Source organism: Cydia strobilella, chromosome 7, assembly GCF_947568885.1.
Source record: "Cydia strobilella chromosome 7, ilCydStro3.1, whole genome shotgun sequence".
Taxonomy (NCBI): Eukaryota; Metazoa; Arthropoda; class Insecta; order Lepidoptera; family Tortricidae; genus Cydia; species Cydia strobilella.
In genome coordinates, this window is record NC_086047.1 from 1,109,420 (window position 1) to 1,130,643 (window position 21,224).

At 36.4% G+C, this 21,224-nt stretch overlaps 1 protein-coding gene across 1 annotated transcript in view; it reads right to left on the bottom strand.

Moving 5' to 3' along the window:
- LOC134742922 (lachesin-like) overlaps nt 1-21,224 on the bottom strand; it is a 122,092-nt gene that overhangs the window by 12,107 nt on the left and 88,761 nt on the right. The window contains exons 6-9 of the mRNA XM_063676130.1: nt 17,193-17,321; nt 10,935-11,109; nt 3,923-4,032; nt 2,581-2,643 (exon numbers count right to left, since the gene is read on the bottom strand). Of these exons, the coding sequence (XP_063532200.1) occupies nt 2,581-2,643; nt 3,923-4,032; nt 10,935-11,109; nt 17,193-17,321 (477 nt within the window). The remainder of the gene's footprint in view (nt 1-2,580; nt 2,644-3,922; nt 4,033-10,934; nt 11,110-17,192; nt 17,322-21,224) is intronic.

Below are 21,224 nucleotides of genomic sequence, written 5' to 3' on the forward strand. Positions count from 1 at the left end.
CAATCAGGAAGCTGACGCGTTGGGATATTTTGTTTTTGTTTTTTATACCACGTCGATGGCAATCAAGCATACGGCCCGCCTGATGGTAAGCAGTTACCGTAGCCTATGGACGCCTGCAACACCGGAGATATTACACGCGCGTTGCCGACCCTTTAAAAACCTGTACACTCCTTCTTTGAAAAACCCCTTACTGTAGCCCCTCGGGAAAACCTCGGCAGGGAACTCATTCCACAGCCGAAGCGTACGCGGGAGGAAATAGGATGAACATTATGCCCACATCACGGATGCTGTTAATTGACTTTCTGTATAAAATATGACAGGGCAATGTTAAAAATATAAAACGAAAATTTAAAACAAACAAAAATTTATTGATTAAAATATAAACTTTTGCTTTCTTTTTATTGCAGTTAAAATCAGCCATTAGGCGAGGTTTAGACTAGCAAGAACTTGCATGCAATTTTCATTACATTGCGAATTATATAATCTGTGATTGCGGTATCTGATAAACATTTTGAATGCAGTTTACCTCAGTAGTCAGCAATGTAACGTAAATTGCATGCAAGTTCAGAAGTGCAGAGCTCGAGGGAGAGGAGTGTTAGGGTCGGCAACGCGCATGTAACTCCTCTGGAGTTGCAGGCGTACATAGGCTACGGAGACTGCTTAACATCAGGCGGGCCGTATGCTTGTTTGCCACCGACGTAGTATTAAAAAAAAGTTCTTGCTAGTCTAAACCTCGTTTTACACTTTGGTGACTTAAAATATATTTAATTTGCACTTTATATACCAGTGACGGAATATAATGTAGACGAAGGTCTTAAACAAACAAAATAATCATTCCTGGAATATATTGGCCTCTGAAAATTCCCATTGCTAAAATAACTACAAATTAAACGGGGTTTAAAAAACTCAATTTCAATGCAAACATAACTCAAAATATGGAATTATGATTAATCTCAATTAAAGCGAATCCGGTATTCAATTAGAATTGTATTTAAATGCAACGAATGTATCACACGCAAGGATTACTGGATCTGATTTAGCCTCGTCAAAATGTTAAAATCTACTTACCGCACGTTTCAGCTTCGCGTTTAAATCCATGTTCAAATGCAATAATACAATAATTTCGTCGCTGTAATTTGACTATTAATTAATTTTAACACTACACAGTTTCCTGTGCGGATCGGGAATTTGTCGTAATGTTATTAAACTTGTAGGTACACGCTTTTAATTATAAACCTGCCTGTGCCTGCCGCTGTTTACTATACTTGGGCGCAACAGGTTTTAAATTCAAACCGGTTTTTAACAGACTACAAAATTTCAAAAGGAGGTTCTCAATTTGGTTGTATGTTTTTTTATGTTTGTAATCATATAACTCCGCCATTTCCCTGCCGATTTAGATTTGTTTTATTAAAAGTACAGTACATACAGATTTTCATTTTGTCAAACCCCAGTTGTGAGATGGGATCCATGAGGAATCGAGGGAGCGAATCTTTAAGTGATTTTTGTATTTTAATCAACAAATCAAGCATTTACATACAAAAAAGTGATATTTGATGAAGTGGAACTGCTGATGAAGCCCAGAACGGAACCTCAACGACGAACTAACTAGTTGTTATGAGATGCACTCATCATCATCACAGGCCTTTGTGTCTATTGCAGATGATTATTGCATTGCTATTTAAACAACGGGTTTGGTGACTGAGGAGGCCGATGCGTGAGCGGCACTATCTTCCACATTTTTGGCAGAGAAAGCTCATGCCACCTAAGGTTCCAGTCACACTTTGCTTTCTGCGACACTTTCTAACGCATTTAACCAGGCTTGGTCGCATAGTCTTCTCCCCTCCACAATTTTATGCAATTAATGTGCCCAGCCTTCCACCGCGAAAATAAATACAAACCACCACCAAAAGTACAAAACTCGACACGTGTTTCGCCTGCGAGGCATCCTCAGGATATGCTGGAGATGATGACGGTTTGGCGTCCATATTATTGTTTTAATGAATATGGATTTCCGCAAAGTAACGCTTGATTATACCTGGCATTTCAAACTGTTTTGTGAAGTCGTTTTTTTTATGTAAAAAAATATTTTTAATACAGTTGCTCAAAAAGTGGTACTTTTTGTGGCTGCGTAGCGTGCGAGAAGCTCAATTTCTCGAACTAGTGCTTTTTACTTTTTAGTTCCAAACTATACTTTCGAAACGCAGTTAAAATTGAATTTAGCGCGGAGCAGGTACCAGGGCCTCATGAGTTATGAGGAGGTGTCGTTGACCAACCCGCGCCGGGCCCGCGGCGGCCGCGGCCGGGGCGCGCACGAGTATGAAGGTATCGCGGGCTGCGGCAGCTCGCGTATCTTAGCTGTATAGGTACTTTTGGTTTTGGTTTGGTTTGGTGGTATGATTCTACTAATGATATATATTAATTTATTATTTTTTCGCAATTGTATTAAAAAACGTCGTTTACAACACGTGTGAAATGTCTTTTCACACTAGTTGTAAAATGTACTATAATTCAACGGCTTACGGTTTTCCTTGAAGTATTCATAAAGCTTAAGTTAATGAATGTTTTATTATAGCTACTCACGTTCTTTGTTCGCGTTGCTCTTCATTTCCGTCGCTTTGGGCGACGTGGATGGCATCGGGATTTCTGTGACAGAAATTAATTATGATTTTAATGCTGTGGAAAATAACACAGATAGATACATAGGGTCGGCCCAAGCTATCTCTGCATGGTATTTACAAAGACAGTGTGGTACCGACATTTATAGGTAATGATGCTTCCTCACATTCTTCTGTTCAACGCGGCTCAAAGTCAGATTAGATGTTTTAATATTTTAATACACAACAAACATTAAAACATTAAATATAAAATGTATATGCGTAACTCTGCATATAGGCTCTTTATGTCTCTCTATATGTTTATATTTCTTTATTTACCTCAGTAATAAGAAAAATCATTGAATAATAGAGGCAGACAACAGGCGGTCTTATAGCTAAATATTATTGATTTCCCAAATAACTCACTGCAAACAATTTCGTAACCTTACTACGCGAACTTAAATTAATTAAATTATTAGTTATTTAGTATTAAGTTGTTCGCAAGTAAAATTAATTGGCAACAAATTAACAGTACACAAAGTATATTTCCAAGTATTAGCTCGTGACATAGTTCATCACTGTAAACTTATAATTAAAGGCTTCGCTGAATTAATTAAGAAATTCTATGTATACATTTAGCTAAATCAATTTTGTGAAGTTAGTCTTAAAGTCGAATTGATTCAGTACCTAAGTACTTTTGGAATTAATAGCTTAGAGTAGCGAGTAATCCAAATTTTATATATACAACCAAAAATACTAGAAGGCAGACATTTTACTCTCTTATGGTGTATATAATGTATATATACTGGTGTACTCTGTATACAATGAATAGGCGTAATTTTTTTTGTGACTTTCTATAAATACATTTCTTAAATCTAAATACAAAATTATATATCATCATTATCATATTCAAAACTATTATTATTTTCTTGTAGATATATAATTGGTCAAACCAAATTGACAGTAAATAAGAAGAACTAAAAATCTATACTAATTGGGTGCTAGTACTAGTGTAAGACAAAAAAAGTATGATTCTCTCTGTCTATGCTTGAAATGAGACAGTCCTTTGACAAACTATATTACTATTTTTTTCCATATTTTAGGTTTCTTTTGAGGCTTAAAATCCACTTGTAAGTTGAAAACGATCTTTTAACATACACAGACATTACTATCATTTTAATCCGGGAAGTCCCGGAATTTTTTTAATCCGTTAAGTCCCGAAAAAAAATTAAATGCACGGAAGTCTCCAGGTGACTTTGTTATAATAAGTTTAGGTATTTATACTCTGCATATTTCGATCACTGTTAATTACAAATTACTATGCTTACCATATAGCCTGATCGAGCCCTCAGTCTCTCCCAGCGAGTTTTTCGAGATGCACCGGTAGTTACCGAAATCACCGAGCTGCAAGTTCCGCACTGTCAGCTTCATATGCGCTCTGTAACAAAAACGCATTTCAACTTTCAACTAACTAGGCAAACAATAATAATATAAATTTTATTTCAGAATTACATTCCATATAACTAAAACTTAAAATCTATATACACATTTTATACACACATAAAGAAAGAACCTACACTTAAAAAAAATAGGTGGACAACATGTGCATCTGGTTCCAGTAGGACCATCTTCCCGTCCTGCCACTGTTTTCAGGAGACTGTTGGGGCTACCGGCGATTTGTCTCAGCAAACAACAGCAACAATTCCTACCCATTCAGTGCTTATCACGACACGTTGTTGCCTCAACGCAGCATTTTCGCTACATACCGGGAAAACTATGTTATCGACTACAACGTAGCACCACGACCGTAACTCAGCGGTGAATGTGTTAGTTTTTATTGCTCACTTTGGTCTTGCAAATCAGTTAAATAATTACGTTTTCACCACACCAACTGGTAACGGCCCTCTTTATTGTTCAAAAACTAATGAGAAAGTTGCATTTTATCCACATGTGGGGCAAAGTAATCATAATATGCAAATTTTGAGTTGTTTCCTTATGTTAGCTGGTAGAATTGACTTTTAAATGATGATTTTGAATGATATTTTTTAGGGTTCCGTATCCAAAGGGTAAAAACGGGACCCTATTACTAAGACTCCGCTGTCCGTCTGTCCGTCAGTCTGTCACCAGGCTGTATCTCGTGAACCGTGATAGCTAGACAGTCGAAGTTTGCACAGATGATGTATTTCTGTTGCCGTTACAACAACAAATACTAAAAAGTCCGACTCGCACTTGTCCGGTTTTTTATTATGTTCATTTGGATTTGATTTGATTTAATTGTTTTGGTATTTCATAGTTAGTATTTTCCTCGCGTTGGTGTGGTGAAAAATATTGTGTTACACTCGGAGGCAGTTCGTTTAACCCTCGTGCCTTGAAATTCTGAAATCTCTCGCTTGCTCGGGTATCAATATTAGCACGAGCGGTTAAACAAGAACTTTGCCCCCTTGTAAAACATATTTATATTCTGAGACAGCTTGACGAAGATAGCAAAAATTTGGAACAGTTACCCGTAGCAACTACCATCATTAACACTGTAAATAATTCTTAATAATTTCTTATTTTCGGGGGAAATTTAGGGCCTTGAGAGGTGTAAGCTGAATTTTTTTTCATTTGTAAGAATTCACTTTTACAATCTACTTGCCCTGTCCGTCACCACAGAATAACTAATAGTACTCCGTGACTTACTACTCCGCTCTGAGTACTTATGGTAAAACCTATAAAACATATATAGAAAAAATATATAACTTACAAATAAGATTATTGATGACACTTGTACCTAAGCATATCAAAAAGAAGTACGAAACAGACTATTCCCAACTTTTCAAATACTGTAATTTACTCCCAGTTCAAAATATGTGTAAACTAGCCATACTAACAGAAGAATATCACCATGTTACTAAACTAAAAGAACACAAAAGATGTACAAAACTAAGAAGTCTACAGAACCAAAACAAATATTGTATACCCAAATATAACAACATATATGGAACTAGGCTGTACACATATATATTACCTAAAATATTGAATGATCTGCCAGAAGTTGTTTGTGCTAAATATTTAAATGGTAAACATATAAAAAATGTCGTTAAAATGCACTTATTAAAAACTAACGACACAAGCTATGTATACTAAGAATCATAGTTATGATAAGATATAGGATATAATATTGTTTTTCTTTATGTTATTCTCGAACTCCCCATCGGCACACAAACCTCCATAAGGTTTTGCCTACGATGGGTCTTGTAATGATCTAAAAAACTGTAATTTGCTTCCTTATTCAATAAATAATAAAAAAAAAACTTACTAACGTGCCTCCATCAAGACGAACAAAATTTAACATATGCAAAGGGTAGCTAGGTGCGATATATATAGGTCTTAAAAGCATCACCCATTTACCATAGGTATACATAGGTAGCTAGAGCACCCAGCCATCTTGTACTTAAATTAGTTAGCATAGCAAAATTAGTTAACTTTAACCGCACTTACTCATAATTTTAATTAAACGTGTTTGCGGAGCGGAAGGGTTATTACTCAGTTGATGGAAGTTTTTCGAGCCGTGTCAAGAGCAGGTTCCTTGAACGCTGGTTTAGCAAATGTATAAACTAAATATAGCTATATTTTACAATAAAGGGGCCCACTGACTATCAGTCCGCCGGACGATATCGGCCTGTCAGTTAGAACAAAAATTTGACAGTTCCCTACAACTGACAGGCCGATATCGTCCGGCGGACTGATAGTCAGTGGGCCCCTTAAAAGAGAAGATCTCAATGAAAAATTAACTATGGTCAACTTCTTTCCCTGCGGCAATTAGTTTAACTCGTGATTAAGCATACTTTTCATGGGGTCTTTCGACCCTATCCCGCAGTCAAAGTAGTCTTAAAGTTGTAAACTTTTCACGAGACAAGTTGTCACGAGGTGCAACTGATGGATTTGGTGGCATGTTGGACCGGGAACCCAAAGATGGGTTTGTCTCCCACGTTGTTGACTTTGACTATCGTTTCTGACTTTTGTATTGCTTTAATACAATGGGTCCCATATAGACATTTGATCCTAAAAACACCTGATGGATTAGTACAATGTACCATTAATAAAAATTTATCATAATATAGCCTATTTCTCTTAGTGACATTTGGTGTTTGTCTAGTCGTTCGTTGTTAAAAGTTGAATTTTGATTTTTGTGGAAACTAGCCTCTGGTCATTTATACCAAAGAGGATATAATAAGATAGAGCGGTACTGTCATAGTACATTTTGTAACCACTGTAAATTCACTGCCATCTATTGACATACTTTAAAACTAAAAATGAAGATGTATAAAAATACGTTAAAATGTATTTAATATGGATAAATGATTTTTTTATTTGCATTAATTATTTTTATATGAATTTGACCCATGTTCTTTAACGGATATGCGTTCAAATTATAAATAACAAACGTAACCGTCAACGCCCTCTATACGAGAGAAGGCCAAAACTAGTGGCGCCATCTGATCGAGAATCAAATTTTCGTGATTTTCGAGGCACGTTTTTTCCTTAGACTGTATCCATCTATTACGGAGTTAGATCTATCTTTGTACGTAACTCAGCCTCGGTTCACGAGTCTGACTCCCACTTGACTGTTTTTTAATTAGTAATAATAATAATATTAAATATTTAATAATAATAATATTAATAATCTCATTTTTTATAATAATATTTATATTGACAATTACATTTGCCATTTAAAATTTTATAAATTAACGTGTATTTCATTTCATAAAACATCAAAACTTAATTACGAATTAAATTATGACACAGCCAATGTTAATACGAATCTAATCGGAAACGTAATAATAAGAAGCTTAGAATCCAATTGGCGGAAGCACTAAGCGCCACCGACTGAACTGACTGGAAGGATTAGGCCGCTTAGCTGCCTACTGTGTGTACTTGGGACAGTCGGGAACTTGTTCAGGATTCGTGTTAGTGTTTAATAGAACATATTTAACATGTTCACGGACAGTCCGTCGAGAGACGTAAAAGGAGACCTTCGTGATATGGCACCACGTCTGTAGCTGATGATTTTTACTTTGATAAAACCGCATTCATGTCCAAAAACGCCGAGTTTTCATAGGATTATAATGAAGTCAAGTATCTTGTGCCGTTGTAGGCACACCACAAGGATCTCTTGTGTCACCACAGTCCTCAGATTGACTTACCGCCTTTATGCATCAGTATAAGGCCATGGCATGACGCATGCTATGGACACGGACACAGCTGAGGACGTTACGGCTAGACGAGATGCCGTATCATGAGCCTCTTCAATGTATGAAGATGCATACACAAACTGAGCTGATATGTGGCACAACTTTTATAGAAAGCGTGATGTGGCAGTCCGTCCATAGACGGACTTGTATGGGATTTACCTGTGCCACATCAAGCAGTTTCGAGAACGGCGCTGTGCATCATGAAGTAACTTTAGTGGCAATTGTAATAAGGTACCTGCGTCAAAGAAGCTTGCTACTTTCATATTTTCATACTTCTAATATGATTGGGTTCACATTTCGCGTCCATGTTCGCTAGTGCCATAGACAAAACTGGAAGTTCGTATTAAACATAAGAAACATTAATATAAAAGAAAAATGACGATGGGCCTTGTTTGATGCAGGTATCTTTTACAAAGCAAAGAATTTATAGTAGAAAAGGTATGTTGAAATATTCGTGCCTCGAACTTGACGACTGAATTATATGTCGCTGTACAGTATCGTACATTATACTGTCAAATCAATCAATCAATTTTTTATTGATAAAATGTAAGTAAATATTTGTCAAAATTTGACATTTGACAATTCAGTTACCACAAAACACATGGCGCTATTTAGAACCATCTATTTCAGATGTCAAGCTTAGGTACGATTTTTTAGGTTTCCGTACCCAAAGGGTAAAAACGGGACCCTATTACTAAGACTCCGCTGTCCGTCTGTCCGTCTGTCTGTCACCAGGCTGTATCTCATGAACCGCGATAGACAGTTGAAATTTTCACAGATGATGTATTTCTGTTGCCGCTAACAACAAATACTAAAAAAGTACGGAACCCTCGGTGCGCGAGTCCGACTCGCACTTGGCCGGTTTTTATTTCAGACTACTACACCCTCTTCTACATACTTACATTAATAACTGTTTCATACAGTGACACATTTTCATCCCAAGTGAATATTTGAATCGTAATAAACGCTATGAAATCTACATATCTTTTTATACGTATCATAAATTTAAAACCGATCAAACTCAACGAGTCAATTAACTCTTTAAAACGTATTAAGAATCAATTTAAACCGTTTAGTTAATTGCCCTGGTATCTGCCCACAAAATCTGCGGTGGCCGGCTCGAATTGATATTGAAGGCTTACTAAAATAAAGTGTGCCGAGGCGGGTAATGGTGAGAACTTGGCGTGGGTTTTAAAGTAGTACTTTTCAAGTGAGTTTTGAAACTTCCGCGGCAAATGGTTTTCCCGAGGGGCTACAGTATGGGGTTCTTCAAAAAAGGAGTGTACAGGTTTTTAAAGGGTCGGCAACGCGCGTGTAATATCTCCGGTGTTGCGGGCGTCCATAGGCTGCGGTAACTGCTTGCCATCAGGCGGGCCGTATGCTTGATTGCCACCGACGTGGTATAAAAAAAATGCTGTCACTTAAGTGGATTGTGCATGTTCAGTTTATTTAGGATAACGAATTCGATACTGTACAATAGTCTCACTTTAAACTGTCAAACAAAAGTTTTTTGACAAAAAAAGAATTTTTGATACAAGCCTTTATCGCTGACTGTACTTTTCTTTCAACAGGCAACTAATAATTCATCGGGACAATTTTAACAAACCTAAATATAACCATGTTGCGTTGTTTTATCACAGAATTCCTATGGCCACCACCGGTGTCCATCATCAGATCAGCTCGATCGATGGTACCATAATATTGCCATACCAAATAATGACATTCCTACTTTCGGTAATAATATACCTGAACCCCACGCGCTTATCAATATTCATTACTATAGCCGCGGACAGTTTTAATTATTATTTTCCTAACCGTTTGCCTCGAAGAATCAAAACATATACAAAAAAAAGTTCGATTACGTATAAAATAAATGTTTTTGAACGTAAGTTTGCTCTGAGCTTGCCTGATAAGCAGAGGGAGAACATTCCACAGAGGACTTGCTTTATTTCTTTGTCTTTTTTACTTAACATAGACAGTAAGTTTTACACAGACATCAAATAGTTCCACCATCAAACTACAACTAATATAGGTATAAAACTATTCCAAACTTACAGATCGGCTTATTAAAATTTATCGTATCTCCAGTCTTTTGTTGACCTAACCCAATAACAATTGAGTGGCCACTTTCTTATAGAATTTGTTATTTCGAGACGGGAGAGCATTCCACTGAGGACTTGCTTTATTTATTTGTCTTTATTACCTACTTAACACGGACAGTAAGATTTACACAGACATCAAATAGTTCCACCATCGAACGACAACTAATATAAAACTATTTCAAACTCACATATCGGCTTATTAAAATTTATCGTATCTCCAGTCTTTCGTTGACCTAACCCAATAAAAATTGAATGGCCACTTTCTTATAGAATTTGTTATTTCGAGACGCGAAACTTGATTTAGGTATTAAATTTGCTGTTACTAGTTAAAAGCAAACTTTGACTTAGATTTGACTTTTGGTAAACTTAACTGATGAATTTTGCCATTTAAATGCTTACCTAGAGACTACCTACTTAATTAAATGTCCATTAGTGTGTTGTGGGTACATTAATAAGTACTTATTTAGCTAGTTTTAATTATACACGAGTTTAGAAAGAAAGCCCAAGTTCAAGGAGAAATAAACATCCCAGTTATTTCAAACTTTCGCAAAAACTCGAAAGTTTAAACGATTTTCTTAAAGTATATTTGTCTGTATTTGGCTTCTTCATTAACTATGACAAATTTTTACCCAAGATCTTCAATCTGTAAGAGTTATCTTCAGTAGGAAAGGTATAGATAACACTTTTTTGCAAGCAACCATGCCACTCTTATTAAATCATGTATATACACATGCGTACATGTCAGTGTTCAAATTCATAAACCTTATCCTAACCTAACCTCTATCAATAATTATGCAAATTACCGATAAGCGTTCTTCTCAATATTGATGGCTTATTTTCTATTAGGACCTTTCCTCACATGGTATTAAGGAATCAGTACGACAGATACCTTCGCCGCCCTCGCGCCAGTCAGTCACAAAGGTTTTAGGCATTATACGAACAATTTGAAAACTATCCTGATTGATACCTGAAATTTGGAAACGTGTATGTCTTGCACATACCTGTAAGAGTTTTCCTCAGTATTGATAGCGTACTTCTTCGTGGGTAACACCATGACGTTGTCGTAGACCCAATAAGAGATGGCGCGCGGGTGCGCCTCGGTGTGGCAGTCAACAGTCACGTCCGTGCCCGCGGGCGCGCCCACCAGCTGGTTGGGCACCCAGATCATGGGCGAAACTGCAGGCGAAAATAAATAACAATAAACAAATAAATATAGTTTTATTTCATAAATGGATACCTCCTAAGTATACTGAGACGTGACAATTTTATGATTTTACGTTTTTTACATATTTAGAATTAAAATATCAATTTACCTTAAATAACTATCGCAGTAACCGAAAACAACATTAACAATAAACAATTTATGAATCTCCATGACTAGAAAATATAACATTTAAGACTTTTGCGTTTTGAACACATATTAAACACATTTACAATCGGGTCTAGATAATATGTTTCTTGTCATTTGATACAAGCTTTATCGCTGACTGTACTTTTCATTCAATAGGCAACTAACTCATCGACACAATTCTAGCAACCCCAAAACAAAATTAAGTTGCGTTGTTTTATCACAAAGTTAAATTCCCATGGCCACCTCCTGTGTCCATATTCAGATCAGCTCGATGGTACCATAATATTGAATAGTTAAATTATGTCAAAATGTCAAAAGGTTACAGGCATCCAATCAAAATATGACAACAATAAAACAACTGTTCATTATTTTGATTTCTCTGATCTCCACCTTCCTTTTTCAGTAGAAATAAAGAGCATTAAAATGTCACCATCCAAGGGAAACAGAAATTTCGCATTTAAAATGTAATAATTTATTATGAGTGTCTTAAAATTTTATACGTAAAGTCCTGAGTAAGGTAAATTATTTAAAATGTGATTTAGAGTATCCTGTGCGGATGATCTTGTATCATCCAAAGCATAAACAACAAGGGAAGGCTCTCAAAGACGTTATTAATGCCTGTTTATTGTATATTAAGTATTATTACAAAGTTCTCAAGACTATATAGCTTGTTGTGAAGAACATGAGACGGGAGTAACTTTTGTTATGTGTTTGATGAAAATGTTACACAATTTTGAGCTAAAAATAAAACATCAAATGCCACGTTCTTCAACTTATCTTTGGGTTATAGAGAAAATAATGTTGCCAAAATGTTATTATTACGGTTACATAGGGATTGAGAGATTACTATCGTTAGTTTAACTGATGCTATGCTATTCCTACTAATCCCTACTAATATTATAAATGTGACAGTAACTATGTCTGTCTATCCTCTTCACGCTTAAACCACTGAACCGATTTATATGAAATTTTGTATGAATATAGTTTAAAACCCGGGGAAGGCCACAGGATAGTTTTTATTAATCATCATCATTTTCCACGCAAACGAAGTTGGGGGCAGAAGTCCTAATATTATATGTTTAGTCTTAATCCGAACGCGTGACCTTTAAAGGGGCCCACTGACTATCAGTCCGCCGGACGATATCGGCCGGTCAGTTAGAACAAAAATTTGACAGTTCCGAACAACTGACAGGCCGATATCGTGCGGCGGACTGATAGACAGTGGGCTCCTTAAAGGTGATATACTGAAATAAAACTATGAAAACGGATTATATCGCGTATATTGAATTTATAATACATTCCGACGTTTTTTTTATCGCGTGACTTTACTTGAAAATAGTTGTATTGTATAACAGAACTAGCCTTATGAACCGTTTTTTGCATGTACAACCAGCCTTAAAGTTAATAGTCTATGATGGTTCATTATATTTTTAGTATTGTGCGTATTTTGTACTTTGTAGTTTTTCTTCAGTCCACCGTTGACCACGAACGCTGTAAAGGGTTCGAAACGTCGGGATGTATTATAAATTCAATATACGCGATATAACTGATTTCATAGTTTTATTTCATGAGTAACTATCGCGGTAACCGAAGACAATATTGTGATATATACTGAAGTCATAATTTTGAATAGAATTAAAACATCTAACCGGTACAGCAACATAATGTAACAGCTTAATTACAACAATCTATGTATTACGTTAAAACCAAGTAAACTGCAGTATCACGATCCAAACCAATCCATCGAAAGTACCGCAGCAGAGACGGCGGGAACAGAAAACTTGGAGAAGCAATTTATAAAGTCTGAAATATGATGGATCGCGCTTCGAGCGTGGGGGCCGGCGTGTAAGAACCACCGGTTTGCTAAAGTTGAAAAGGGAATAGAAAAAAAGGAGAGGATGGATAGGTACGCCGCGCGCGGCTATCCTGACAGCTACCTACTCATGGACTATTCGTGCTTGAAAATGGAGACCCAGGCTCTCCGAAATAAGTCGCGCGAGTGACTAAACATACGTGAGATAAGCCGTAAAATTTGCTTAATGTTACTTTGACTCACTAGTTTAAATTCGAGGGGAAAAGAGTTTAATTTTGAATGCGCACATATTATAAATTATGCTTTGTACATTCTTCAAAGTTTCAATAATCTACCAGAAGAAAGTATGGTCAAATTTACTTCTATTTTTCAAAAGTGAAATCCAAATTGTTTGCCTTTATCGAATAATAAAATAACGAAGCGGCACACTATGGAATATGCTTGTGCCACTCATGGCGGAATTCCGCCTTTGATAACACAACAAATAACTTTTGTTTCACAAATTGCCGCTCTAAATATAACATCAGTTACCGAGGATTTACCCAAAAAAAAATTAGTATTAAGTTTATTTAAAGTGATAGTGACAAAATCTTAACTGACCTACTTATAGTAATAAACCTATCCTTCTCTACGATCTTTGTTACTACTACTACTAGATGATCTCAGTACATCAATAAATGTTTTAGTCCTCGATAAGTACTAATTACCTACTTATATCTTCACTATCAGTATAGATATTCAATAAATAATGGTAATCCTAGAATTAAGCTAAACATTTTCCTATAGTGTAGGAGTATTAATTATCTACCTACAGGTTACTCCTACGATAATAGTTCTCACATAAGGGTTAACCCTCCCTTTCAATGTTTATCAAAGGATAAAGACTAGGGTTTTGATCTAGCTAAACTATGGGATTTTAATCTAAGCTTAAACTATTTCACTCAGAATTCAGTATTGGTGTATGCACGTTTGACAAAATGTTTACAACGTATATAGTTAACGCTATCTCTACTGAGCTCGTTCACTTACGTACTAACAATGGCATTATGTTAAACAAAAGCCATTATGTCTTTTGTGCCTGAGCGCGTGGCCTTTGTGCCTGAGGCTCCCACACAATAGCCACGCGATCAGGCACAAAGGCCACGCGCTCAGGCACAAAAGAAATAATGGCTTTTGTTTAACAGAATGCCATTGTCAGTACAGGTAAGTGAACGAGCTCAGTAGATAGACCGCATACTATACTATCGACGGTATCAGCCTAACACACAACTTCATAAGGATGCACAAACTAAATACATAATATGTTATATTATTTTAAATATCTAAAGCACACTAGTATAGTAAGTAAATATAAAAATAAAAAGATTCATTAACTTTACACGTTTTTATAACTATAATACTTGTTAAATGTACAGTCATCAATATTATTCGCTTGGCACCTTTGCCAACAAATTTCTATGCAGGGGGGGGGGTGTCAGTTTTCACTGCAGCTGACTGTAGGTACAAAAAAAAGCATAAATACATAAATATAAAAAATAAGAGAACCAGGATTATAACAAGCAAGCACTATTTTTAACTGCAAATGAATCATAAACCTATTCAACCTAAAACGTACATTTACATTTATGAATATTAAATTAAATAATCATTTATTTCGGACATTTACAACCCATATATGTGTTAGTAACATACAAAGTAAAAATAAAAAAAATTATGTTAAGACATAACTATATGAAACCTAACATGCCAAATAACATGCAATATTGCCATCATTGCAAATTTTCTACGGCAAGTTGACAAAATTTGAGAAATGTAGGCTCTGAATAATAATGAATCAGTAACACACGTACGGAACCGATCGGCTCGAATCGTCCGATCCTCGTGTATAACGCACACGCGCACTCTCGACGTAATTTACGCCCGCCGTTATGGGGCAATTCCCAGGAATATTACTCCGTCGTGATGTGCTTTAATATTCCGTGCCGTTTTAAAATATTTATAAAGTTCTTTCTTTATTGTCCTTGTGTAGATGACTTCATTATCTCGACTTAGAATTTCGCTTTTTACTGCGTCTTGTCTCAGTTTTATACCGGTTTTCATCGCAATAACTTGAAGTTTATCGGTATTCACTTGGATTTTTATATGCTTTAAATTATAATATGCATATTTTATGCTGACAAGGAGCTCATCTGCGAATTAAATGTTTTTGTCACTTAAAATACCGACTATTAAGTAACCATTAACCACCTACACCTACTTTGCAGCTTGGAGTTTTCGTTTTGCGTTTATAAAGGGGTGAGATTGACTTATCGTTTGGGATTAGACGAGGTCCAATAATAAAGCGCCTTATTGACGTTTCGATGGCAGATATTCACCATTTTTAACCCCAGCGCCCTCCATCAAGCTGTCACGTTGCCGTCACAATATCCAGATAGCTATCACTTCATTGAACGATCACAAAAGAACGTTGTTTTTCCTGAAGCGTCGCAATCTCGGAACCACTCCTCCGTGAAAAAATATTATCTTTCAATTATCGCGTCTTGCTCGTATTTAGCCAGCTGCGTTTTAATTAGAAATTCAAAATGCTCTTAAAGAATACCTTTTTTTAATCAAAGTTGTTATAGTAAAGGTTTTTTGTCCCTGTACAATTAGCAGCAGAATAAATTAAGAGGAGCGGAGTTTTTTCGATTTAATGCTAACAATGCCATTAGGTATATAATAATGGGTATTAATGTGATGTGTAATGGTAAAGTGTCATTAGTGGTAATTGTAACTCATCATCTTCCTTGCGTTCCTTGGATTTTTGCCACGTGATAATTGTAAGTACTTAATTATCAATATTAATGACCAGTGTACGAGAATCATAGACGAAAAAGTTTTCGTACTAATTGTCAAAATAATACTCGTAGATTAACATAGAATTGATATGAAACCAATAGGTATTCCTAATCCATTAGACAACTTTGAATTCACTTACAGTGTTCCGCAAGCCTGCATCAAATTAGCATGAAAACGTTTGACACGTCGCCAAGAGCCAGGCAGGCACAATCAGCAGTGCCTATAGCGTCTTAATGTGACAAGGGTAATTTAATTGGGTATTCTAAACTAGGGAGACTTTAGGAAAATAATGACTGAAATCAGATTTATAAAATAAGTAGCGTTTACCTGCGCATCGTCTGCGTGGAATTAGTTTATTGGGTAGCTTTTTTTATCCAATCTACTTTTTAAGAAAAAATATAAAAAATGTATAGTCATTTTTTAAAGAAATTATTGATTCCTTTTACAAACTTCTATGCCATTTTTTACACCTTTAAAAAAGGCTTTCCGGGAATAACTATCCTATGTCCTTTCCCGGGACTCAAAATAACTTTATGTCAAATTTTAACTAAATCGGTTCAGCTGTTTAAGCGTGAAGAGGTAACATTTATATATAATATAAGTATGAAAGTATGGATGTTTAGCAGCAGAGAGTAGAAAATGTAAATTGTATAGGTGGCGTTTTTTATTTTTTTTGTACGCAGTTTATATTGGTGGGTACGAAAACTGTTGCTTTACTGCTATTTATAACTTAGAAACGTTGAAAACGTTCGAAAAATTGGATTTGCCTGACCGTTGTCACAGACACAAAAGTACAATGAAAATGGGTCTAAGGAAATTTTTTACTGCATATTTAATGTACAATCCAAAGTGGAGTGGAGGAAAAATCTTTATTAGAAAAGATAGCGTATCTATCTATTAAATATGGTTTTTGGTGTCAATTGATTCGATTTTTAGAATAAAAAATAGTTCAAAAATAAAAACCCGACTACTGTAAAATGGTGTTGTAAAAAGTATGAAACAAGTGAGAATTTTCATATTTTATATTTATCATCTTTAAAATCTCACATTCAACGTCTACGATGATCCGCTTGGACACAGAGGGTGGGACCGCATTAGTCGCGATGCAGAGGTAGGCGCCCATCTCCGTGCGACTGATGCGCTTATGTACTCACATTCAGCGTCTACGATGATCCGCTTGGGGACAGAGGATGGGACCGCGTTGGTGGCGATGCAGAGGCGCCCATGTCCGTGCGGTTGATGCGCTTATGTACTCACATTCAACGTCTACGATGATCCGCTTGGACACAGAGGGTGGGACCGCATTAGTCGCGATGCAGAGGTAGGCGCCCATTTCTGTGCGGCTGATGCGCTGGAGACTGAGCGTGTCGCCTTCGTAGACTGTCACTGTAACAAGATTTTTTTGTCATAATCATCATTCTACAGGGTAAGAGAGAACTTGTACTTGGGTCAAAAACGTTAAAAAAACCGGGCGGCTTTCATCTGGACAATATTTGGGTACAAATACTTTTTAATCTTATGATATGAGTATCATACCTATTATGTTTTTTCCATAAAATATGAGACAATTCTTTTCTACTGGATTATGGATAAAAAAATGACGGTTTCAAAATAAAAAAAATATTTCTTAGTGGAGCTCTATAACAATTTAAGATTAGAAACCTGGTTCAACGAACGACTGACTGACTGGTGGATTGGTGGAACGACTGGTCTGGTGGTTCAACGGTTTTAGCTGTTGTTTCTTTGTCACTATATATAGTTTTATATGGGATTGTTTCAAATATATACGTCAATGAATTTACCTCGTATTATACACAACACACGAACGTATGAATGTGAATGTTAATCCGTGCGTGTGCAAACAGCGCGACCGCCACGCCACGTTTCGCCGACACCCGCGAGCTGCGGTTGGCTCATCCTCTCTAATTTCAGTTTTATTCCGGCATTTGCATTTAATATTTTACATTTAAATGTGAGGAAACTTGTTACAAAGTATTGTGTCTAATAATTATGTCATATTAGACACACAATACTGAAACGGGGGAAAGTCTAGAAGGCTAATTCAAACTTATTATTGTGACATCAGAATAATTTCTAATTGATGTCAGTCGCGCGTGCATTTCGCTCGTACTCGTACGTACATGTATTGGCGCGAGTGAGACCCATTGATGACTGACATAATTTAGATATCACTTTGATGTTACTATGTAAGTTTGAATTGGCCCATACTGGGTGAAATTTCAATCACTAGCCATATTTACCTACTACCTATTCTGGGTAGTGACTTTATAAGTCATACTGAATAACTTTTATCATATGCCGAAAAGACGAAAAAAAAAATTGTCTGTCCTATTTAACTTAGCGGCTACACAATGAGCCGGAGTGTATAAAACAGCAAAAAAAAAATTCACGATACTATCGGCGTTGGCATCATAATAAAAGTTGTTCAGCATGACCTATAAAATGACTACGCAGAGTATTTATGACTATTTAAATAATCTGTATATGTCGTACATAAAAACATTTATTTACATACAAGATTTACATTTGGAGTTGAAACTCTAGGTCCATGGGGTCCCAGCGCGCATGTTTGCAGAAATCGCGAAGCGTCTGGTTGACGTAACTGGTGACCAAAGAGCTGGCGGCTTTCTCGCACAACGTATCAGCATTGCGATACAGCGGGGAAATGCCGCCAGCATCCTTGGTACAATGCCTCAAGGGCCTATTTTAGATTTAAGCTAGTTATTAATTTCGTTTACGTAGTACCACTGTATATGTCGCACATTAAAATACCGTATAAGGGTTTATAAGAAAACGTCTAGGAAGGTATTGAAAATAGTAATCAAAATTAAGAGTTATATTAAACATAATATTAATAACGGGTCACTCACGTATTTTAAGTCGAAAACGCTCGACATGTTTCACTCCGTTCATCATCCGTCCATGTTCTCGTTTCATGTGTCTCACGGAAGTTATGTTATTAAAATTAGTTCTTGAATAAATTTCATACCATGTTAATAGCTTTTTAGCTTTATATATGGATAAAAATTTCAATAACATCAAGTCAAGGAAATGTGCATTTACATATTATTATACAGACGCTCGAATCTAAAATACCGTTTCGGCTATTACCGAGGTTATACCTCGAAATTAGGTACCACACAAAAAAACGGAACGGAAATATTTTTCTTATTGGCCAGCAAATATCACAAATAAAGTATTGGGGAATCAATAAAGATAGTAGAAGTATAATAACTAAGAATTAATATTAAGTATTAGAGTTTTTATAATATTCACTATTATCACGCAAATCGTGATTACTTACATGAGGTATTGCGTATTAGTATGGAGCAATCACATCTTGCGCACCCTATGCGTTAGTTAGTTTGACCTGTTTATTTCTTGTTTTCGAACTAGTGTTATGCTAAATCATTATGCTGCGGCTAGCCGTGCCATTAAGCTGAGTGGGGGGGGGGGTCCTTTTTTCATCCGCTCCTTTTTTTACACTCTCTTATGTAACCTACCATGTGACGTTAATAAATGTATTCTATTCTATTCTAAATCGACAGTCAAAAGATAAGGCTTTATTTGTGTGTATTTAGATTCAAAGGAATTCAATCTGCTTTCTTATCAAACGCTATTTTGTAAATACCGCGGTAATGAATGCCAGTTTTATTGGGCTCTTTAATAGGGGTACTTACTTACATTATTTCGAATTCGTTTTTGAAACCTTCTACGAGAACATTAAATCATTTTACGGTTTAGACTCACTTGTTTTAGTCACTCGCGCGACATGTTTCAGAGGGCCCTTCTACGAGAATTTAGCAATTTTCACAATCAACGAATCGAGTCGATATTATCCTCGTGTACACTATTTAGAGATACAAATGTAATAAAAGCGGTGTTTCAAACGAGTTCGCAACAAAATGTGGAAAAAACTTGGTGCATTAGCTCCCAACTCGGCCGATGCATCAACACCAACACTAGCCGACCGGAACCGCAACTCGCGATTCAATATGAACCGTATTATTGTTGTTATTCGCTCACGTCCGAAACGCCCCTGATGGATCGGCTTTTCGTTATTTCTATTTTACAACGATGGAAGTTTATTTTCAAAAATGTTAAGCCATTTTATAAAATCTTGAGTATTTAACAATGAGGAAATAACAAAACATGCATCATGGAACAACCAAATAATAAATTGCTAAGAACTTGCCCTAAGGTTACATTTGGATGACGACTGCGGCGGCAATACTGTTGCAGCAATGACGATTTCCATTACTGCAGCAATAAAAACGAACGTTCAATCACACTTTTAATTAAATTATGAAACTTAAAATGTGTGCATCATTTCGCCGTTAAACGTAAGTTTGGCGAACCTAGTATAAGTTTATAATGTACCATACTTTTTTGAAAAAAAAAAACACCACGTCACCAATGTGTCACAACACATGTGTCGTCAATCTGTCACACTTTTATCAAGAAAATTGACCCGATTGACACTGCCCACGTGAATCCTGCAGTAGTAACGATGCAACAGTAATACTGCTGCAGTCGCCATCTGCAGGTCTTTATTTATTGAATGCAAAAGCATAATTATATTACAACAACAATAACAATGCCGCCTACTGCTGGGCACATATGCCTCCTCTCGAGAGGGCTTAGGCTATAGTCCTCACGCTATCTATGATAATACGATCTTAAAACTGCCCATGCTGGAAGCGCCCATCGACAAAATACCAAAAACTATGATCTTCTGGAAAGATTACGCCATATCGTTAACAGAAAATCCAAAAGAAGGACTAAACCAAATAAACCTAAGAATATTCACAGATGGCTCAAAGACAAACGAAGGGACAGGATGTGGTGTCTTCTCAGAGGACCTGAACATACACATCACAAAGTCCCTTGGTGAACACAATACGGTATTCCAAGCTGAATGTTTAGGAATAATAGAAGCTTGCAATGCTATTACAAGACGACAAGTGAAACGCGAAACCATACTAATACTGTCAGACAGTAAATCGGTACTACAAGCGCTATGCAGCGACAAACTTACTTCAGAGCTTATACTTGAATGTCATCGAAGCCTCACTGAAGTGAGCAAAGAAGGCAACAAAGTAACAGTACAATGGATAAAGGGGCATAGTGGATCAAGAGGAAACGATGCAGCGGATGAACTGGCCAGGAAAGGTTCAGAAACACCGGCATATGGACCCGAGCCAATCATGCCCCTACCAATATCCTACATACACAACCAGCTAGAACAACATCACAGACAACTGCACA